The sequence below is a fragment of the Gopherus evgoodei genome, chromosome 3, assembly GCF_007399415.2.
Source record: "Gopherus evgoodei ecotype Sinaloan lineage chromosome 3, rGopEvg1_v1.p, whole genome shotgun sequence".
Classification (NCBI taxonomy): Eukaryota; Metazoa; Chordata; order Testudines; family Testudinidae; genus Gopherus; species Gopherus evgoodei.
In genome coordinates, this window is record NC_044324.1 from 47,769,164 (window position 1) to 47,793,123 (window position 23,960).

The 23,960-nt window shown below is 41.5% G+C and overlaps 1 protein-coding gene across 4 annotated transcripts; it reads left to right on the forward strand.

Annotated features, from left to right (window-relative positions):
- The first annotated feature begins 1,640 nt into the window (after positions 1-1,640).
- ALKAL2 (ALK and LTK ligand 2) lies at positions 1,641-22,975 on the forward strand. 4 transcript variants are annotated; one of them, XM_030555533.1, is made up of 6 exons: positions 1,641-1,795; positions 3,235-3,565; positions 6,160-6,213; positions 6,328-6,408; positions 9,684-9,749; positions 21,500-22,975. In XM_030555533.1, exons 2-5 carry the CDS (start codon positions 3,307-3,309, stop codon positions 9,746-9,748), a joined length of 459 nt encoding a protein of 152 aa, XP_030411393.1. In that variant the 5' UTR covers positions 1,641-1,795; positions 3,235-3,306; the 3' UTR covers position 9,749; positions 21,500-22,975. The 4 variants fall into 4 exon arrangements, with proteins under 4 accessions (XP_030411393.1, XP_030411391.1, XP_030411390.1 ...); XM_030555531.1 differs by lacking the exon at positions 1,641-1,795 and adding an exon at positions 1,807-2,005; XM_030555530.1 differs by lacking the exon at positions 1,641-1,795 and adding an exon at positions 2,677-2,980.
- The last annotated feature ends 985 nt before the right edge of the window (positions 22,976-23,960 follow it).

Consider the following 23,960-nt stretch of genomic DNA (forward strand, 5'->3'; position numbering starts at 1 on the left):
CCCACTTTTTTGACATAAGTGGACATTTGCTCTTGTGATCAACTGATTTAGTTGACAAGAGCAAATGGGACAAATGCCCAAAAAATCAGGAAGGCTGGAACTGGGCTTAAAAAAGGGACTGTCCCAGCCAAACCCGGTAGTAGCCTCACCCTATATATAAACTACTTGTAGGGTTTAATGAAAATAAAATCCCCTCTCCTACCCCCGTGTGTATGTGTGTGTGCAAAAGGCTTTAAGCTGTACTGATGAAAAGGGCTATATAAAAGTCTGGTATTGTTTTCACAGGATGTGTTCACATTTCATATTCACTCTAGTAGGAACTAGGATAAATCTTCCATTTTGTTCTTGGAAATGAAGCAGGTATGTTCTCCCATATACAGACAGCTGTGTGTGTGACAGAGGAACTAACAAAGACAGAATTCTTTCGTACGGTGTCTTGTTTTGCCAACTACAAGTCTGACAGGCACCTACACAAATATGGAGTTTTCTCTGGCTCGCACACTCTATTGCTCTCATACACACACTGGATACAAAGAAATGAACTGGAGTCAGGCATAGAAGCACGTTTGCTGGGCTTCAGCAGAGCAGTACTTCAGCCATTCTGACAATTTTATAGTAAAGTTTCGCACGCCCTGCAGAAGTTGACACGCGCGATCTGGAATGTACACCTAGGAGAAAGGAAGGCTCGGAGGAATGGCTTCTGGAGCAAGGGCTCGGATTAATTGCAGCCCTTGATGTTGATCTCGTTCCGTTTCTTTCACCTCGCCCTCCAAGTCACTTTCACTTTGCAGGGGGACACCCCTCTATAGAACGCTCCCTGGAGCTTAATTACATTCGCAGCCACTACATGTCGCTGTTGTCAGCGCCTGTCTCGGGGATGGCACCGTGTTCACTGCTTGCCTGAGCGACTCCCGAGTGTAGCGGAAGAAGGGGGAGGCGAGGGGACCGCTCTGAGTTCCCAGCTCCAAGTTTCACCTACCGATCGAAGTACACAGGCACTGGGGAGCGTCCCCTCCCCTGCATGGAGCATATCCCACCGCTCGATCCAACTTTCTATTTGTCTTTCCGCCGCTGCGAGGGTGAGGTTTAGCCACACAATAAAAGCAAACAGAAAAATTCAGCCGGATCGTGTTTCAGCATCACCCCTACCCTCCTGGTAGTGTGTTTTCGAGGCAGAATGTGTGTGTGAGTGATAATATGGCAGGATCCAGGCGTGGGGGAAAGGTTTTGCTGAGTGTCTCAGGAGGCACCGGGAAAGCTGGCACTCCCCGCCATGGGGGGACCGGCCCCGCTCGGGACAGAGCCCGCATGGATCGCGGCGCTTCTCTCCCGGGCTGGCTGCGGGAGCGGGGGGGCGCGGCGATTTCCAGTCACGGCTCCTAGCGCAGCAGAATTACCCTTTACAAGAATAACGGAAGGCGGCGGCACATGCTGGCTACTTCCCACCGTCACATAACCGCAGGCTTCCCGACTGAGGTGCAGCCCAGCTCCGCCCCCTCCCCCCAGACAGACGGACGGACGGACGGACAGCGGCACAGAAAGTTCCCGGCAGCCACGCAGCTTTCCCCGCGCCCCTGGCAAGTGTCAGCCGAGGCGCGGGGTCCGAGGGGGCCGGCAGACGGGGCGCGGCGGGCGATGCCTAGTTCAGAGCCGCGTTCTCCGTTAAAGGCAGGGCACGGCCCGCTCGGGACCGGCTCCTTACGTCGGCGCGGCGCTGGGGAGCGAGCGAGCCTGCATGGGGGGAGGGGGCACCGGATTGCCAAGTGGACTTTTGTTGCTTTCCTCCCACTTGCGAGTGAGTCGATCACATCTGCCAGAGCCGCCGCCTCGTGTGTGTCCCGTCCCCTATATAAGCTGCAGCGCCGGGGCTGGCCGCCTTGGAGTAGCTGGTGGATGCAGCCTGTGCACCGGGACGGGACGGGAGGCAACGGGGAAACTCCGGGACCGCGTTGGGGGGAGTGAGTGAGTGAGGGCAGCACCTGGCCGGCGCTGGGGCCGGAGACAGGTAACGGCGGGGCCAGGCTGGCGGGGCCAAGCGCTTCCCGCGACTTTCAGCCCCGGAGAGCCGGGCGCGCCAGGGATCCGCCGCTGGGCTGCTGCGGGCGCGGGAGGGTTCCGCGAGAGAGGCGAGGCAGGTGCGAGGCAAGGAGGAAGGTGGCGCCTTCCCCTCTCCGGGCGCTTTAGGAGCGGGGGCGGGAGGGGAGCGCCGCTGGGCTCCCACATGCCTTCCCTGCCAGAGGCTCGGGGCAGACTCGAGCATCGGCCCCTGCGGTTAAACTGCCCCTGGGGCAGGAGCTTCTCGACTTCCCTAGGGCAGGAGGGCCGGACCGCGCTGGGTCCCCAAGCCCGGCAGAGCAGCAGGCACAGCCCTTCGGTGCGGCTGGTGGCCCGCCGCTCGTGTGCACGCGCCGGGGGAGCAGCCTGCCTCTCGGCAATGCCTCCCAGCGCCGGGTGGTGCGAAGCAGTGAGGGCGCCTGCCGGGGGCTAAGCCTGGGCATGGCCGGGCAATGCACGCGCTGCTTTGGCGCTGGAAGTCAGCGCGCGCGTTGAGGTGCAAGTGTTCGGCAAGTTTCCGCTGCGGGCTGGTCCCCGCCTCTAGCCGGGCAGACGGGCGCCGCTGTTTACACACTCGCCCGCCGCCGGCCCCTCGTGGGCTGCGTGTCAGCACTCAGGGACTGGCCTGTGCGCCGCGCTAGAGATAAGCAGGGGGACGGGCTAGGAAGGGCCACGGGAGTCCTGGGAGCGCGCTCCTCCGTGCAGCAGCCGCGCTGTCCCCACGCGTGTGGGCTCCAGTGACGTTAAGAATGCCCGTCCTCCGGCCCTGCGCGAGGAACGCGAGTCCCGGGGGCCGCGCTTCGGAGTCAGCCCCGGCTGCACCGTGGAAAACGTGAAGGCAGCATGAAGTACTTTGACTCCCGTAGCTTTCGGGCGGCGGAGCGGCTCGCTAGTTGGCACTGCAGGGAGAATAAAGTTGCTGCTGGTAGGGCAAGTAAAAGGCTGCTTGTGCCATCTCCTCAACTGGTGCAAATCCCCTGACTTCACTTGAGCCCCGCCAGTTTACACCAGTTGGGAATCTGGTCCATTTTAAAAGCTAAGGAGGTAGTGGGAGGGAGGGAGGAAACAAGGCACCCTGATTACATAATGTGCAAAGTAGCCTCTTTGCTCTTCCCGTGTAGTATTTCTGATTTCACCCCCGTGACTCTCCCTTCCCCCACCCCCCTTTTTCTTTTTCAGTGAAATAGGAGTCCCCCCCAAAGTGGATCATTTCTTTTCCTCTGCTCATTCACCCTCCAGTTCAAACTTGCAATGAGCGGACTGAAGTCTCCTGTGCTGCTGGGGCTGGTGCTCTTAATGCTGTCAGCAGGTTATTGCAAAGAGAGGACTGACTCCATAGACCTGAAAGACAGGCAAAGCCTCTTCAATCTCATCATGAGGATTATTCAGGAACTGAAAAGACACCACATGGAAGAGGACAACGGGGTGCAATACTTCTCCAACCACGATTATACTTTAGACCGAAGAGAAGTAGCTGATTATGAAGAGTACCAGGACGAGCAGAGAGCTGGTAAGTCTGCTTCTTTCCTTTCCGGGCAACTTTGCTCTCCTTGAAGGGGAGATCAGGCATCACTATACTAGTTCTTATGGGAGGTGCTACTCCCTCAGGAGATCTGCAGACCTGCTTCAAAAATACAGAGGATTCCTAGACAAGAAACTGGCTTTGAAAATCCCAGAGTAGAACTCCACTCTCACTTCTGTTTAGTGTACTTCAGAAATGCATTACTTTCAAAGCCAGACCGGCATGAGCTTTGGCTTTATATATTCTATATTTATAAAGAAGAACAGTGAGATGGACTGGGGTAAAAAAATCAGGGATGAAAAGGCCTGCTTACCCTAGGTCATCTAGTCCAAGGGCCTGGAGTCCTGTGGATTATAGTTTTAAACGTCCCTGGGCTTGACCTTCTTGCCATCTCCCTGGGGAGACTATTCCACAACCTAACAGATCTCACACCTGGAAGTTTTTCCTGCTAGGCAGCCTCACTCCCCTTTTTGATAACCTTATTCATCCTTTTAGCTTTTTGGTGCTTGCACCTTTCAGATATTTGTCAATTTCATCATTTGTCCCTAACCACCAGAGTCAACCCATGCAATTTTTAATTCTTTCCTCCTAAATCAGTCCCTACATCATTCTAATAATTTGAGTTGCTTTTCTCCTAGCTCTCTCCAGTCAATATTGTTTCTGTAATAAGGTTTTTCAGAATTGTATGTAATATCCTAGATGCAGTCACATCAGACTGATATAGAGAAGGGATGGTTATACTGTATGCCTGTTTCATGATGTCCTGCTTCTATGCATGCAGCTCAAAATTGAATTGGTCTTTCTTGCTTCCCTGTTGCATTGTAAATTCATGTCTAGCTTGCTGTTCACCATCTCTCCTAAACAGAATTACTGCCTCACAATTTTCCCCTTCCCTTGAGTATCTAGGTTTGGGATTATTTTTCACTAGATATATCAGTTTACACTTTCCCAAGGTGGATCTCATTTTCTTATTTTCTACTCATCTCTTTTGATCTCTCTAGACCCCTGTGTATCTTTTCTTTTTATTCAATGGTGTTCACAACTGCTCCTAATTTGGTGTCATGACTGTCATTAAAATGTGATTTTAGTCTCTTAGCTAGATCATTAGTGAAGATATTAAATAAAACAATTTAACAGTTCCCCATAAACTCAGTACAATAAGAACATGTTCCTTTTTCTTAATATATGGTACAAGCTTAATGGGCCAGAGTAACCAACTACTCTGTGCAACTGTAGCAAAGCAAAGCAGCTGTAAACTCAGTTTAACAAGGAGGTTAAGCAGAGTTTATGGCTGTCCTGCATAAGCAAATCAGTTCAAAGCATCTGGCATGAACTGGTGAACATGGCTCAATGAGAAAACCACTTCAGAAACAGACTAGTTGGTACCAGTGTCATTGACTTGTGAAAAGGATGTTTTATTATTATTGTTATTATAATAGAATTTATTCCCAGCAAAGCTGCTGCCACTGAAAAGAAACTATTGCTTAGAGCCCTCCTTTATTTCAGTCTTAGCATCACTTTCCCAGCGCCTCTGTCCCATGGGAAACTTCTGAGAGAAGCATGTAAGCTTTTAATGCTCGTCATGACACAATTAGGTCAAATATGATATGGTCAATTTTACTCAGACTGACTAAAGTTAGAAGTAAATGAAGAATGACTTTTGAGAAATGTCTAAGCTCACCAGTGAATCAGATCTGGGTGGAAATGTTCTTTGCTTTTAAATGTGATAAGAGGTGCCAGGGGAATAAAAAGGCTATTTAGGCATTTATGGTCAAATAAATAAAGTACAGTATCATACGCAATCAACACTAAGCTGTTGGCGTAGAGTTAGTAACTGAAAGCAATCAAAGATAACTGTAAATCAACAGGACATAAACAAAAGTTGATGCTAACATTGATTTCAGTAAACCAGTTTCATTTTGGCATCTGCTGAACACAAAATGCAGAGAAGCAAACCACAAGAGTTGGGAAGAGCAAATTGTTTTTATATTCCTGTGAATTTTATTTAATGCTAGAGATAAAACAAGGGCTATTTCCAGATTTCCTGTAAATATAACAATTCAATCTCATGTTCACAATAGCTATTTCAGATAGTGCTTGTCAACACTTGCCTATGACAAAACAGTGCAGGTGCTTGTAGGAGAATGTTGCATAGACAACCACAGAACAGCCCAGAGACCATTCCCTGGTGTGGCCTTGAACCTTTACCACTGGTAGAGTCTGCACAGTTTCTAAGCACTAGTGATCTTAAAGTGATACATCTAGATACGGGGTAGCCAAAATGTGGCCCACAGAGCCCTACAATGTGACTCATGATTACTCTCATTTTTAATGTGATTGTGGGGCTCCTGGGCACTCTTGGTCCCAGCATTGCAATGTTCCACATTATTTTTAGCAGTCTCTCTATATGAAAGATAAAGGCAGCTACAACTTGTTCCACTTTGTGGCTCTCAATCTCCTAGTAAACAGTTATTTTGAGTCTTAGCTGAGCAAAATTTTGGCACCTCCTGTGGTAGCCCTACCATCCTTGACAAACACATTTGCAGTGGAGTATAATGAATACTTTTTTTCCTCCTCAACAGAAATAGTTCCTAGAGATTTGAGGATGAAAGACAAGTTTTTAAAGCATTTAACAGGTACATTTAAATTTTGCATTGTATCCATCATTTCATACTCATAAGTCCCATTCCCCTTCTGTTAAGCCTTTTGTGCTGTATTGACTCATGACTTGTTCTTTTTCTGTATTTCAGGTCCTCTCTATTTTAGTCCAAAATGCAGTAAACACTTTCATCGGCTTTATCACAATACAAGAGACTGCACCATCCCAGCTTGTAAGTGCCACAAACCAAAGCTAACTTTTTTAAAACAGAAAGCTGTTGATTGGGGTGGCTACAGGAGATAATAGTGGCAATACTGTGCAACTGTACAGTGCCTTTCAATTAAAGGGTTCAGAGTCCTTTATAAATATTAATCGATCTTCACCTCTGCCTGTGAGGTAAGTATTATCATTCCCATTTTAGAGATGAGGAAATTGAGGCACAGAATTTCCAGTGGATATACTGTGTAAAATGACTGTTAAAACTGCTTTCTAGGATTCCAGGTTTATTGTCTCTTCATGTCTCCAAATCAAGTGCACACAATTTTCATGCATCATTGTCATAAACAGATAGTTAAGGGTTAATGTCTCTTTTACCTGTAAAGGGTTAACAAACAGTGAACCGGACACCTGACCAGAGGACCAATCAGGAAACAAGATACTTTCAAATCTCGGTGGAGGGAAACCTTTGTTTGTGTTTTTGGGTTTTGCTTTGTTCTCTCTGGGTCCTGGAAGGGACTAGACGGGCAACCAGTTTTCTTGCCAATCTCCCTGCTACAGTCTCTTATATATTCAGAATAGTGAATATTTTAGTAAAAAGGCCGTTATAGTCTTTTAATTGTTTCTGTATTTGCAAATGTGTAGTTTGCTGGAAGTATTTTAAATTGTATTTTGCTGGGGGGAGGCTTCTTTCTAGTGTCTATAAGCTGACAGACCCTGTAATATTCCATCTTGAATTTACAGTGATTTTCTTTATTCTTTAACTTTTAATAAAAGAAAAAAGAATAAAGAAAATCATTGTAAATTCAAGATGGAATATTACAGGGTCTGTCAGCTTATAGACACTAGAAAGAAGCCTCCCCCCAGCAAAATACAATTTAAAATACTTCCAGCAAACTACACATTTGCAAATACAGAAACAGTTAAAAGACTATAACCGCCTTTTTTATTAAAATACTCACTATTCTGAATATATAAGAGACTGTAGCAGGGAGATTGGCAAGAAAACTGGTTGCCCGTCTAGTCCCTTCCAGGACCCAGAGAGAACAAAGCAAAACCCAAAAACACAAACAAAGGCTTCCCTCCACCGAGGTTTGAAAGTATCTTGTTTCCTGATTGGTCCTCTGGTCAGGTGTCCGGTTCACTGTTTGTTAACCCTTTACAGGTAAAAGAGACATTAATCCTTAACTATCTGTTTATGACAATCATCACTTATAATACATATTCTACAGACAAATTATGGCATGTTACATTTTGGCAACTTCAGGGTCTTCCAATTATGTCCTCAATGGCACCTTTGAAACCCTCTTTCCTTCAGCAGGTGTACTGTACTGGAACTTAATAAACAAATCCACTGATGTATAGGAATGAACACATGTCTCAGCTGTGTTGACAGTGCAGTCTGAAAAGGACTACAGATGAGCAGGAATTATTTTTTTGGCACAGCAGATTCTGAATACAAACTGGGAGCAGACCTGTTGTGTAAGAAAAAGCTATTTTTCCCAAAGCCTTTTTCAGAAGAGAGGCACACATTAAATGTACATGTCCAAGGTCACCTAGCGGGTCAGTTGAGGAGCTAGAGATAGAACCAAGACTTCCTGACTCAAAGTTCCATGCTTTAAGAATGTTACAAACAGGGAAAAAACAATCTGTACATTTTAATATTACATTTATTAAGAAGTGTGAGCCTTCTTCCCATTTGTAAAATACGGATAATCTAGTAGTATATTTGAAACAAGATGATGGTCTCCACCTAATTTCCAGGGGACCAGATCACAAAAATCAACATCATATTCAGCATTAATTGGAACATTCAGCAGCAATGCCAAAGACCAAAAGGGCTTAAAGACTGAATTAGCTCTTTCCCCACAGATGCTTCATATTGGTGGGAAATAGCAGAGAGTTGGCACTGGTGGTGTTTGTACTCAACCTGTCTTATGATTAGAGGGCTCTAGGGCTGACAATCCGGCACCTTTCACAAACACATGGCTTACTTAAGCATTAGGGAAATGATAACAAACAGTATAATGGATAATCAACCGTAGATGTCACTTTATCAATATGTCTCTCAGAGAACTTCTCATGGAATCTTGAAATACATACGGTGCTTTTATTCTCAGTGTATAATAGCCTTAGCTTGGTTTAGGTGGTAATGTGAGTAGTTTACCGCTTTTATAATTCTGATTTCTGGTTACAGCTACCTACTATTATAAAGACAAATGAAACACAAAAATAAAGCACCTGTGGTTTGCTGCGTCAGAGAGGGAAAAGACCTATCCCACTGCCAGTACAAGAGTATTTCCTCCAGTACATTTTCTAGTGCTTTTTGTGGGTTTGGTAGTAGGATAGATTTTTAAGATCAGGTTTTATATATCAAGAACTACTGACACTTGAACTGTAACCCAGGCTGCTAGCTGTAGACTGCAGGAGGTCTTTAACTGAGCATGTGAGCAATCTTTGAATAATTCCTTTTCCATCTGTGCTGCACACAGATTGCACTGTACACAAAACAGATCACCTGACTGAACTTTGTAGGTATGAAACATTTTCAACCGTGACTGCTTCAGTTTTACTCATTACACCACCACTACTCATTATATGTGTAACAAGACTATGCAAAGATCCAAAGAATATAGTGCAGGGAACCATCCTATACTGCCAGAGGAAACATAAGATGTAACTAGTCTTTTTTTTTAATTCTATGAACTCAAAGATATTTAGACACCTAACTTCTATTCATTTCAATAAGAGTTAGATACCATTGAAGATCTGAGCCTCTAAGACTCTATTGCTCTGTTCTTCTAATTGTTCTAGGATAATGAGTTGGAGGACTGCACTATTATTTATCTTGGTACTATTAGTTCACGGAGAGCTGCATTTCAATGATGAGACAGTGCCACTTCAGACACCTAATTTGCACAATCAGATGCCATGATTGCAGCTTCAGATCCAACACCTGTGCACACCATAGCTAGTCAGATGTATAACTGGCCATATATTCATACACACAGGCTGTCTGCATGCACAATTGTGCTGTTTGTGCACAGAATCAAAGAATTTGCAAAGAGAATGCACAGAAATTAGGCACCTAATATTGACTGGTAATTCTTATGTATATGGGGCCAATGTCTGCCCTGTTATAACCTAAGCCTTTAAATCAAAGTACTGATTAAAGTTAATTATGATAGTTTGAACAGCACCTCTATCAATTTTATTTTATTTTTTGAAACCAAAATCTGTGACTTTAGCAGTGTCATTAAGTTATTGTATTTATGATCCTTTTCATGGCAGACTATAAAAGATGTGCCAGGCTTCTTACTCGGTTGGCAGTAAGTCCAATGTGCATGGAAGGATAAGGTAAGCTTTTTGACAGAGGTAATAACATTCTACTGCATAGCAAAGCTGTGGATTTTGCATTGTGGACATAAAACATTCATGAGTGTAAAAACAATCTTCTTTTGGCTAAGGTATTCCCTTTTCAAAGCACTTGACATAACTATCTTAATCTGGGAAAATACTGGCCATAAATAAAGGGTACTCCCTACTGGAAGGCATTATAAAGACCCATAGACATCAGCTGTGAATTATTCATAGCAGTATGCAGTTAGCAGATAGTGAATTTGCTTTTATAGAACAAAACACAGCAGCCATTGCTGATTTTTTCAAGTTGACTCCGTGTACAATTGTGTTTATTGGCAATGGCTACCTTTTCACATCCACAGGTTTAAATTTATTGGGTACATTTTAATATGGTTTAATATATACATAACTATAGATATGTAAGTTTTTAAAAAATAATGTCATTGGTATTCCTAGAATAATTCAGTTGTCATATACCCCCAATATGTATGTTACTCAGATTTCTGTGGATTTCCATTGTGTTCAACGTCTGGTCCAAGGAGTTATTTTTCCTTGATGCTTAACTCTTTTTAGAGAGAATGGGAATTTCAGTGCACACAAAGGGAATATCTATACCTCTAAGAGTTGACATCTTGCACACTAGTCCATGTCCTGTCCCCGGTCAGCTGAGACAAAAATACAGTTGTATGTGTTTTAATTTATGAAGTAAACCAAACCAGCCACAAATTAGGTCTGTAGGTTCCTGAGGTCCTATAGCTGTAGAAGTGCTCCCTTTTCTGAAAGCTTCATTTACCCTCAGTAATGCAGTCATGGAAGCAACTCCATTATCCAGATCTTGCCTGGTTAAGGGTGAAATCACAAAAGCTATTGCATATGGCACTTAGACTTGTGAGACCGACGTTGAGTATATGAGGTAAATTCCTTGTTCTAGGTAAGAGAACTCTGCAGTTCCAAGGTAGTGAATTGTGCAATTCAGGGAGCCAGTTGGCACCTATCATCCATACATTCTACTGCAAGACATAGATGGAATGGTATTGCTACAAATACCTGCCAGTAAGCATAGATGGGGGAGCACATCCTAAAATTCATTGTTTCTTTTTCCCTTTTCCTGAAAGTATCTCTGCATCAACACCTCCCATTGGCATTTTATGAGTTTTCAGGGTGAGAAGGGACAAGGGGCAGCTTCTTTCAGGGGCACCTGTCCACTCTGAAACTTGGTGAGTTTTTATTAGAAAATCCATAATGCCAGGGGCTCATACTCTCCTGAGAGTGGCCATAAGGCACAACCTCTGCTGGGTTGTCACTGATAGCAGCATAATTCTTGAGTGATTTCCTTTAGTGGGAAGAACTGATTGTCATCACAGATGTCTCAAGATTCATAGATTTCACTACCAAATTTGGAAGATCTATAGTGGACCTTTCTTCCTGTCACTCCACAAATTCTTCCCCATAGAGATAATGCATTGAAACTGCTGTACAGTTCAACTTTTCCATGTAAGGTATCTCCTGTGGAAAAGCATGGTGGGGCTGTATCATAACTCTAGTCCCAGATTTGGACCTTAGCGTCCAAAATATGGGGGTTAGCATGAAAACCTCCAAGCTTAGTTACCAGCTTGGACCTGGTACTTGCTGCCACCACCCAAAAAATTAGAGTGTTTTGGGGCACTCTGGTCCCCCTGAAAAACCTTCCCTGGGGACCCTAAGACCCAAATCCCTTGAGTCTCACAACAAAGGGAAATAATCCTTTTTCCCTTCCCCCCTCCAGGTGCTCCTGGAGAGATACACAGACACAAGCTCTGTGAATCCAAACAGAGTGACTCCCCCTCTCCGTTCCCAGTCCTGGAAACAAAAGCACTTTCCTCTTCACCCAGAGGGAATGCAAAATCAGGCTAGCAAATCCAACACACACAGATCTCCCCCTGATTTCTTCCTCCCACCAATTCCCTGGTGAGTACAGACTCAATTTCCCTGAAATTTCCCAGTAAAGAAAACTTTAACAGGTTTTAAAAAGAAAGCTTTATATAAAAAAGAAAGAAAAATACATACAAATGGTCTCTCTGTATTAAGGTGACAGATACAGGGTTAATTGCTTAAAAGAAATATGAATAAACAGCCTTATTCAAAAAGAATACAAATCAAAGCACTCCAGCACTTATATTCATGCAAATACCAAAGAAAAGAAACCATATAACTTACTATCTGATCTCTTTGTCCTTACACTTAGAAACAGAAGATTAGAAAGCAGAAACTACTTCTCCAAAGCTCAGAGAAAGCAGGCAGACAGACAAAGACCTCAGACACCAAATTCCCTCCACCCAAAGTTGAAAAAATCCGGTTTCCTGATTGGTCCTCTGGTCAGGTATTTCAGGTGAAAGAGACATTAACCCTTAGCTATCTGTTTATGACAGGCTGTCATCATGTCCCATCACCTCCACAGAAGGAGCTCTAAGGAAAATAGTTCTCTTGCTCTTTTACACAAGCCAGTCAAACTCATCTCTGTGCAGGCTCTGGATAATTTCTGCTGGACCCAGCCTGTTGCGTGCTTTTATGAGATACTCAAAATTTTGCAACATAATGCCAGTTTAATACATATAGATACCAAACTGTAAAAGCCATATCATATACCTAAGATAATTAAGCTAATAATCAATCTCTAATGAATAAACAGCTGATATACAAGATAACAGAAAATAACCACTTCTTGCTTTTGCTGTCATCTTAGTAGCTACTAGTAAATCAAGGGTTAAGACAAACATTGAACATTAGGGACAAAGTTTTGCTTTGTTCTACCACTCTAAAGCAGTTACTTATGTGGAATTATTCCAGATTTACATGAGTCTAAAAGAAAGCAGAATTTGGTTCTAAATTCATAGTAGTTATAATGATGATAGATCTTTGGAATATTTTGCCACATTGAGACGTTTCATGTGTGCTCATTTTCCCCTCACAATTTATTGTCTAAACTCCCTCTCCCCCCCACTTATTTTATATTGCATCCTAAACTGAAGACAAAATTCATGGCTGCATTAATAAAAGTGCACAGTGATACATGGCTGCCTTTCCTCATTAGCCATGCTGACTTAAATAGTGGTGTATAGGTAGTGATCACATATTTGGAAACCAATAAACCATACACTTTGAGGGCCCTTTCTAGCAAAGCACTTAGGCATGTGCTTAACTTTCCACTCATGCTCAATGCTTTCCTGAATTAGGGCCACAGGAAAGAAGTCAAATTATGAAAATTTAGGAGAACTTCGAGATCTACAATATATTTTTCTTCAATTTTAAAAAGAGGCTGTTATTCTCAGTGGTGAGGAGTGGTTGTTTGCATGCACTCACATCCCTCTATGGCTAATGAATACACCTTTTTATTCCACAAGTTTAATATGACCGCATTGTTCTGTTCTTAGTTATCTTTAAATCATGCTACCTAGTGGGAGATAGAAACAAACTCTCCATGTGGGCTGGTTATTCCATAAGTGCAGGGCTTCTTGCATATTCCTCTGAAGCATCTGATACTGGTACCTGTCAGAGACAGGACACTGCTAGAAGAACCACTGGTCTGATTAAGCATGAAAATACCCATGGTCCAAACTAATTAAATGACATTATTTTCAATTTCCATGCCTGGAGTATTTTGTTTATACAAGGCAAAACAGTAAGAGCTAGGGATTATTATATTATCTGGTGCTTTTCATTAGTAGATCTCAAAGTGCTTTACAAAGAAAAGGCAAGTTTCATTATCCCTATTTTTGTTATTTTCTGTCTTGCTCAGTAGTTCAAACTTTTATTTCTGACAGCAGACTAGGGATGTATTAATGCTAGTGACCATTTAGAAAGCTGGCAGTTCGTTTTTGCTTATTTGCTTTAGAGATGCATGGACATATGTCCATGTTTTGAGATTATTTTGGAAAACGGTTAATTTGTTTTGGATTTCTACTCACAACATGCTTGGGATTATCACAGCTTCAAGGTAGGCAAAAGGCTTCAGATTCCAAGAGGCAGATAAAACGAGTAGACACAAAGACAGCATTTAAACAATTGTCTCAGTGGCATTATGTACAATTTCTGCATAATACAATCTTGAACAAAGGTGGATATTCACTAGCAAACCCAGCACAAGTTAGGCTGTGCGCGCTCAGGTTTCAACAAAAGATTCTTAACATCCCTCTCTGCCAGCAGATACACAGAACTACAAAAATGAATCTTGAGCAGTAAGAGCTCCTTTACAGTTGCCAAATAGGTTTAACCACATCCTCAAAGAGAACATATTCTCCTTTGTTCTTTGCTCAGTTGTTTGTCTTAGACACTTGCCCCGCAGCTGTCTAGCCTTCCTTGTGAATCTTGGAGATTGTTGCCAAGATTTTCAGAAGTGACTAGTGATTTTGGGTGCCCAAACTGAGGCACCCTAAAAAGGTCCAATTATCAGAAAGTGTATGTCATCCATTCTCTGAAAATCAGGCCCCTTTAATGTGTCAGGTGAAGAATCTTAAAATTGTGGCACCCCAAACACTTTTGAAAATCTTGGCTAGTGTCTGATTGCTATTCATTGTGAAGCAGAATAGCATGACGTTAAATATTATCAATAGGCTTGATTTTTGGCTGGATTTCTAGCTCTTCAGTATGCACAACTCCTTTGTGCCTGTGAGTTTCCCATCCAGCTCCAGAGCTTGCATGTGGCTTGATAGGTGCACATGCAGCCATGTGCACATGTAGTCAGGGATTGCCACACATACAAATATGATCCTACTTTGGGGGTGAAAAATACGATTCCCTAGGGCAGAGTCACAGACAGAGACAGGGGCCTGTTAAATATTTTATATATAGCTTGCTTTTTCTACTTGACCACAGTAAAACCATAACATGCACATCATATTAGCCATCTCTCTTTTAGAGCATAATGAATTTTCTTAATACCTACTGAACTTCACAATGCCATAAACCTTGAATATTACACCCTTCTGTAATTTATTTTTTATTTTAATGGCTTAGCTGTTATAACTATTATCTTCATAAGCAAAGATATTTAATAAGAATTTATAAAAAAAAGGGAGAATAAGGTTATAGTCATTCTTTAGCTACAATTTTTATTTTTTCCATCCAGCCACTTGATACAACTAAAGATTTTTTTAAATGGCAGTTGTAAAGAAATAAAAATGCTTGAAATGTACAACATAGCAAGAGTAATAATGCAATTGATACATTTTTAAATTAGAAAAATCAAAAGTCCCAATTATTAGAGAATTAAGGAGTAGTAAACTAAGGTGAGAAAAATAAACTTTAATACTGTGTATCAAGGAATTATCATGATCAGCCAGTGAAATAGTTTTTCTAGTGAGGTACAGTAACTATCAGTTTTCAAAGAAAGATCAGATCATTTTATAGCAGGAGAAACACTACTTCCTACTTAAAGATGCAGGTTCAATACACTATTGGGCAAGAATAGACCTTAAATCATAAGGTATATAGTATTTTTCTTACCAGTATCTTAAAACTGGGTGATGAGAGAAGTATTCTTTTGATGCACAGCTCAAGGAATGCAAGATAAAAATTATTAAAAGTTAGCTAATGTGTTAAACATTTGGTTATCTTCATGAAAGTTATCAATTCTGAGCTGTTAGAAATGCAACATACTTGAGATTTTTAAATGCACAAATTGGAAATCTGTAATACTATAGCAACTGACCCTATTCTATGGTTGTATATAGTGTTTTAGTCATTATTTTGCAAAATTTCTAAATCAGAGTAGTACTGGGGTTCTTACAAAAATGTATTAGAAAATACTTTCAACTGATGAGAGCACAGCCTTCCCTCTACACAGCCTCTTTCAAAGACTCAGACTGAATGGAGTTAAATGTCGGTCATATCTACCCACACAAGCCCTTTTTGCATAAACTTCAGTGTAAGACTGTTTCACAGCCATGGGCCCTCTACCAAGATACCTATGACACCTATTTCTGCAAGATGTACCCTGATCTGTCATATACAGTATCATGGACACAGCCACCAAACTGGGCTGTTTGGAAACAACTGCTGAGGTAACGGGCCCCAGATGATTTAGACTTTGTAGATGAGGACCAGAGCCTTGAACTGGACACTCAACTAGCTAGGCAATACATGGTTAATACCATGTATACCGTTACCGCTTTGTTACCTCCAAGATGTGAACCACTGTGGTTATATCCTCATCCTGTAGCAAAGTAGTTTTCTAGGCACACACCAGTGGAAAAATAGGATTTTAGATCACTGTTGCAAATAGACTCCTACAATGGCATAGGATTCTACAGACTGTGCATGCAGCTGTCAGGCTGATTGGACTGAGGTCTTCTAACATCCACAATCCTGTTTTATCTGTCAGAGCTCATCACTGAACCAGGTTCTGTGTAGTCAGTCATGCTGGAAGGATAATGGGATGCTATAGCAGCATAACTTTAAATTTCTTGATTTTTGTGCTTCTTAAATCTTAACTATCATGTTGAATCTAGTTTCTTGTAATATAAAAGGAAATAAAATAGGATGAAATGAAAGTGGTAGTGCCAGCATGCCCTATTTGATTTTGCAGTCAAATGGCATTCAGGGTCTCCAGCAGAATGACAGACTGAGCTCTGGTCTACCTTACAAATTTATGTCAGTATAACTATGTCACTCAGGGGTGTGGAAAATCCACACCCCTGAGTGATACAGTTATTCCGAATGAACTCTCGGTGTAGACAGCGCTATGTTAACAAGAGGGCTTCTCCAGCTGACATAGCTACCGCCTCTCGAAGAGGTGAAGTACCTAAACCATTGGGAGAAACTCTCTCATCAGTGGAAAAAGCATCTTCACTAAGCGCTGTAAGTGTACAGAAGTTGTAAGTGTTCTCTTAGCAGAGTCCTAGTCTATAGTAAAGTTGAGGTATTTAGTTGCTTGCAGAAGACTAGTTCAAAGATGTGGGAATTTTGTAGCATTATGACATAAGATAAAGGTAACTACTAGCCAATCTTTGGCCCCTTAAGTGAATTTCTGAAAAGGCAAGGGAAACAGGAATGAAAGCCTGATGTGCCTCAGCATAGAGCATCTGAGGGCACCCACTCAGGACCGGCATTTCGCTGCCCCGCGCGCTGGTCCCCCGGCTCCGCAGTCCTGCCTGCGGACGTTCAGGTGCCCGCGGCTCCGGAGGTCCACCGCAGCCGCGCGAGCAGCCGACGGTCCGCAGGCACGACTGCGGCAGCTCCACCGGAGCCGCGGACCAGTGGACCCTCCGCAGGCACCATTGCAGCAGCTCCACCAGAGCCGCCTGCCGCCCCCTCCAGCAAAATGCTGCCCCCTAATAATGCTGGCGCCCTAGGCGATTGCCTAAGCTGCCTAAATGCAAGTGCTGGCCTTGCACCCACTTAAAGGTTTCCGGCTCCTAGCAGTCATGTCTCTTGAGCAGAGAGCTGCGTCTCACTCTTTGACCAGGACTTCTTTAAAGCAGCAGTTCCCTCCCTAAACTACGATATCCCCAGGAAGCCAGACTGCGTAAAAGGCTAGCATCTGTGCTTTGTTTTCTCTCCAGAGGCTATGCCCAGTGTATTGCCCGCAATTATAACTTAGCACACAGCTCTTTCTAAGCAAGCACACTCAAGGTGAAAGCACTACAGAGAAAACACAAAATAAACAAACGAACAAAACCCCCTACATGCATGCTAAAAAGTTTACCAGAGGTCACCCCCCACTCCAACCTATAGCTCTAGTAGATGTCAGTCCTTCAAAACCCACAACTAGGTTCTCCCTGTTGTTACAAGTTCATAACTGCCTCAGATTCAGGTGGGCAGTTCAGACGTTTCTTTATACTGTTAAGACCTTTGATCTCCAGTTTCCAGAAACAGGTAATCAGCAGACAGTGACCCTCTCCTCAGCTTATAGCTTCAAAAAAGGATAGGTTTTTGCATAACCAGAGGTAAGGAATTTGCACTAGCCTGCTTTAGGTATTCTCAAGGAAATCCACTTTACATTTATCCCATAGTTCATTTCTGTCTGGCACATTTTCAGTATAGTTCTTTGAAATCCCAAGCCTCACATCGCACTTTTCCCCCTAGAGAGCTTACGTGCAATCCCAGCCCACAATAATACATTTGCATTTAATACAATGGACCCCAACATACCTGAACTTAATTCAGTAAGGTCTCCCAAGGATATGGCATATCTGTCAGAACGCACACTTAAATTAGTAAGAGTGTGCTATACACTGTTTCCTATTTTTCAAACTTAGCAAAGCACAAATTCCTGATTAGCAATTTATATGCCAAATTAAACATTTTAAATTCCACTGTCCAAGTTCTCACTGCAAAACCCCTCCATTTTATTAAACAAAGTTTTTTCATGCTTAGAAAAAAACATTTTAACCTCACCTTCCCCGTTCTCCCCCCCACAAAATAATCACTTTGGAGTTTAGAAGCAGAATGCGTTTTTAGCTAAAAAATATTTATTGAATATAAGCCACTGAAAATGAATTAGAATGAAAAAGCCACATTCAATTAGAGCAGTCAGTTTCTTCTGTAACTAAGGGCCTGTCTACACACAAAGTGAAACTAAAATAACTAAATTGGGTTTTATTAATTATTTGTATTGTGATAGTGTAACCCACACAACTTCTGGGTGTGGTGTTCTGTCCCAGCTAGGGGCACCGAGACCACTTAGAGCGAGAGATAAAATGAGGCTGCTCTACAGCCTTAGCTAACAGCCAGCTGGTTTTTAGCTCATGTACTGGAGGCTCATGCACTAAGCTCCATGCCCTAAAGTCCCCAGTTCGATCCTGCCCGCCAATGACCAGGGTCTTTCGCTGTTACAGTAGCACTAAAAATCCCAGTCAAGGGCCAAACTCCATTGTGTACAGTGCAGAACAAGACAGCCCTTACTGCAAAAAGTTTACAGTCCTGCTATTCTGATGCAAAGTTAATTTTTTACTGATTTGAGTTTATCATCAAAATAGGATAGTCAGCTGAAAATAAGCATGTCAACACAGACTTGCACCAATATAATGAAAAGATGTGAATTAAAACTAATTTAGTTGTTTTGGTCCTGGTTTTTGTGTAGACAAATCTTAAAATATTAGACCCTTAAAATTAGACATAAAAATGACTTAAGAGAACATGGACCAGTGTAAAGGAATACACCATTTAACATCTTATCATTTTGTAATAAATATCCATTAAAATGCATACTTTTGCTTTGCGGCAAAGCTGCATCATGGAGATAATGCTAAACTTCACAGTGACAGTTTTTTTAATCTTTACAGTACTATGCATAATTACAACTTTAAATCTGATGGTGAATGAATACCACTCATAGATAAATGTGTTCTGATAAGCTTCCATATCTCAACTACTTTTGACTTAACATTTCTAGCCCATAAGGTAATACCTACATTATTCAGCTAATACGATTCAATGATTCAATACTAGTCATTACTTCCCAGGAGCTGTTCAGAGCAGGGCTAATACTAACATTCTGTGAAATTTGCTGAAAAAGCCACAGATTTCCAGCAAATAAAAGGCCCACTGTTACAATTCCTACTTGAGTTGTCCCGCTGTAGTCAGATTATACTGGTAAAACTGGGTTTCAAAACACAGTACTAAATTTTTTGCCGACATCTGTCCAGATCTTTCCTTTGAACAGAGTGAAAAAATTCCTATCATAAGAGCTGCCACACCAGCCCCGTGATCCATCTTGACCAGTATCCTATCTCTGACAGTGGCCCATACTAGAGCCTCAGGGGGAGTGTAACAGAACAGGGCAATTCGGGAGTGATCCACCTCTGTATTCCACTCCTGGCTTTTGGTAGTCAAAGGTTTTGGGTCACTCTGAACATGGGATTCTCTCTTTGTAATTAAGCTGTTCCATACCCTTGATCATCTCTGTTGCTCTTCTCTGTATCTTTTCCAATTCTAAAATACCTTTTTCTTTTTAAAAAACAGGATGACCAGAAATGCACTCATTATTCAAGGTGTGGCCATACAATACATTTATATAGTGGCATCGGAATATTTTCTGTCTTATTTTCTGTACCTTTCCCAATAGTTCCTAACATAATGTTAACCTTTTTGACTGCCGCTGAGCATTGAGCAGAAGTTTTTAGAGAACTAGCCATCTTGACTCCAAAATCTTTCTTGGCTGGAAATAGCTAATTTAGAACCCATCACTGTATATGTACAGTTGGGATTATTTTTTCCAGTGTGCACTACTTTGCATTTATCAACATTGAATTTCATCTGCCATTTTGTTGCTCAGTCACCCAATTTTGTGAGATCCCTCTAACTTCTCACCATCTGCTTTGGACTTAACAATCTTGAATAATGTTGCATAGTCTGCAAAATTTGCTATTTCACCCCCTTTCCAGACCATTAATGGATATGAACAGCAGCACAGGTCGCACTACAGAACTCTGGGGGACCCTGCTGTTCACCTCTCTTTGTGAAAACTGACCATTTATTTCTACCTTTTCTTTCGTATTTTTCAACCAGTTACTGATCTGTGTAAGGAGCTTCCCTCTTATCCCATAGCTACTTTAATTTCTTTAAAAGCCTGAACGATCTTGGCAAAGACTTTCTGAAAATCCAAGCACGCTATATAAACTAGACCATGCTTATCCATGTGCTTGTTGATTCCCTCAAATAATTCTAATACATTGGTGAGGCATCACTTCCCTTTACAAAAGCTTTGATGACTCTTCCGCAACAAATCATGTTCATCTGTTTCTGATAATTCTGTTCTTTACTATAGTTTCTACTAGTTTGCTTGATACAGAAGTTAGGCTTACTGGCTTGTCATTTTCCAGATTCTCCTCTGGTGCCCAGCATTACATTAGCCACCATAGAGTCATCTGGCACAGAGGCTGATATTAGTAATAGGTTACATACTTGTTACTAGTTCTGCAATTTCACATTTGAGTCCCTTCAGAACTCCTGGGTGAATACCACCTGGTCCTGGTGACCTACTGTTTAGTTGATCAATTTGTTCTAAATCCTTTTCTGCTGACAATTTGGGACGGTACCTCAGATTTGTTACCCACACCAGAGCTATTCTTTTTGGGCATCTCCCCCTACATTCGCTGCAGTGAATACCAATGCAAAGAGTTAATTTAGCTTCTCTGCAATGGCCTTGTATTGAGTGCTCCTTTAACACTCTGGTGACTAGTGGTCCCACTGCCTGACTGGCAGGCTTCCTGCTTCTGCTGTACTTAAATAATTTTACTGGTACTTTTTGCCTCAGTGGGAGCATGCCTGGGCTCCGCAATCCTGATCTTGCCATTGGATCTATGTGGGCAGACCTTATGCCAAAACTATATTGGTAGTGAGATTTTAAGACTACAAAAATGACAGAATGTTAATAGCATTGTTGATATGTACTCATATTTTGACTTCACTACTGCATTTAGAAATTGATTTATTCTAAAAAACTAAGCTTGAAATATTAAATATTTAAAATAGTAGAATTTTGTAATTTTCAAAATCTGTTTTTCAGCCATAGAGCATCAAAGAGATAGGAATAGCACAAAGGAGGATGCTTTTCCAAAACACTAATCTGTTAGGTTTCTTTAGTGAGTAGTGCAATATGAACAGAACAGGAGATCAGAAGTGTACTACCAGATTTTCCAGAGGCAGTTGTTAAAAAAATCTTTATTTACTAACTCTAGTCTATCTGCCAAATGCATTTTAAACAGCTGAATTAAAATATGAAAATGATAAAAGGCAACTAATTTATTTATTTATTTTAAACACAACAGATACTACCATACAGAAAAGAAACACCAAGAACCAGGAGAAGTGCCTTGGAAACCAACAGGGAAATAGAACTTAATACCTTTATAACATATTCCATTGTGAACAAGAGGATTTATTTTTGCAGACTGACAGACTATTTCCCGTAATTCTTTTAAGGTGTTTTGTATGTTTTCAGTAGTTTGCAGATCTACATCTTTTACAGTAGTATAACTGCCAATAGTACGTACTGCTCCATACTTAAAAGTACACTCCACATTTGATGTGTAGTGCTGCCAAAAATTACATGAACATGTACCCTTCACCAAGAAATTAATGTTCTGTTGCGGAATTCCGAGACTTGGAGGGATGCTTATGTTTATATACCCCAAACTCTTATTTAATCTACTCCACAGCAGTGGTTTTCACTTGATATTCTTCATGCTTATGCAATTAAAAAAGAGTTTGGATAAAACAAACATTTAAAAATTTCAGTGTTGGAGGGGTCACATTATACCGTTGGAGTGCAAATTACAAATTGCATGACAAATACAAAACACAATTCCAAATGAACATGTTTTCTCAAGACAAAGGAGTGTCGATTTTGCACACACACACACACACACACACACACACACACACAATCTGCCATTGGTTTTCTGTTCAATGTGTAAACATTCCAGCTAATGTGCAATATGTAAATACTGTAAATAACAAACATGAGTAATAAAGTGTTTGATATATTATATGAGCTTCAATGTGTATTCTTTAAATGTCCCTTTAGAATAATGATTTTCACAAACTGGAATTGATTTAATGTGGTTACTCGTGTTTCAGAGCAATATAATCCGTAAATTTTATTAAAATCCAATGCAAAATTATATTAGGAAAGTAACTTGTGAAAAGGCTAAAAGAAGACTGTATCAGGAGGTCTCACTATGCATTTCACTTTTCTTTAAAATTACCTACCCAACCCATTTGGTGCATGTGTCATTTTATTTGTGACCAAAAAAACCCAAACCAAAAACCACGCACTATGGAGCATTTCTAATAAATGCACTCCAGACACACAAAAGTTTTGACACTTAAGATTTCTTTCAAAGAACCATCTATTTTACACAAGTCCTTTAAATCATATTATACTGTATGGTATAAAACCTTTGAATATGATACAAGTAAGTGGGGCTAGCATTTTCATAGTTTTATAGAGTTTAAAGCCAGAAAGGATCTTCAGATCATCTTGTCTGACCTCCTGCATACCTCACACTATTAAATTCCATCCAAATACCCTATGTTGAGCCCAACAAAGTCAATTAAACCAAAGCATTTTAGTCCTCAGGAGACTAAACGAATGTGCGCCTCAGGCAGTGAATAAGACAGACTAAGGTGCCACCAAAGCCATGCAGGTGACCAACTGAAGCCGTGCTGCATGAGATTAGATCAGGGGTAGGCTGATTTTCAGTGGCACTCACGCTGCCCAGGTCCTGGCCACTGCTGGAGGGCAGGGGGGAGGGCTCTGCATTTTAATTTAATTTTAAATGAAGCTTCTTAAACATTTTGAAACCTTATTTACTTTACATACAACAATAGTTAAGTTATATATTATAGACTTATAGATAGAGAGCTTTTTTAAAGGTTAAAATGTATTACTGGCACCATAATATTACTGAAACCATAAATCAGAGTGAATAAATAAAGACTCAGCCCACCACTTCTGAAAGGTTGCTGACCCCTGGATTAGAGTATAATCATTATCAAATACAGAGCAACAGTGTTATGAGCAAGTTGAAGACAATGTAAGCAAGCCTGTTCTCCCCAAAGTCTATGAAGGAAGGATATTAACAACAAGGAGATTCATAGATTCACAGATTCCAAAGCCAGATGGCATCACCATGACTAGCTAGCCTGACACCCTGAACCTGCAAAACTTTTCCCAGAAACTGACTTCAAACATACCTTTCAGAAAAATATCTAATCTTTCTTCAAGGCTCCAAGTAACAGTGAATCCACCACCTCCACTGACACTTCCCACTTAAATTTATGTTCCCAGTCAGTTATGCTTACAACTGTTTTAAACTTTTGAAAACTGACCCTTTGAAGATTCAAATATACACATTATTGGTTGGTGCCTCCACAAAGCACACGTAACCAGATCATGATCACTGATACCATGATAAGTGCTAATTTTTAGGTCAGCAATGAGTATGTATGCTGGCTAGAAAATAATGTCATATTAATAACATGTATTGTCCACCCCACATGTATATTAGTATGCGTATGCATTAAGCTCAAATATTGTAACAGTAATATAGCATAAACTGGCCTATACCTATCATAAGTGAATAGGATTATGGTATCTCATAACTCTTTGCATTTGCCAAAGCAAGGATTTGGTACAAGCAGACAGGAAACTTGTCAAAAATCAAGATACATTCATTTTATGTCTTAATACAAACTAGGGAAGTACCTTAATGGACCAGTACCTGG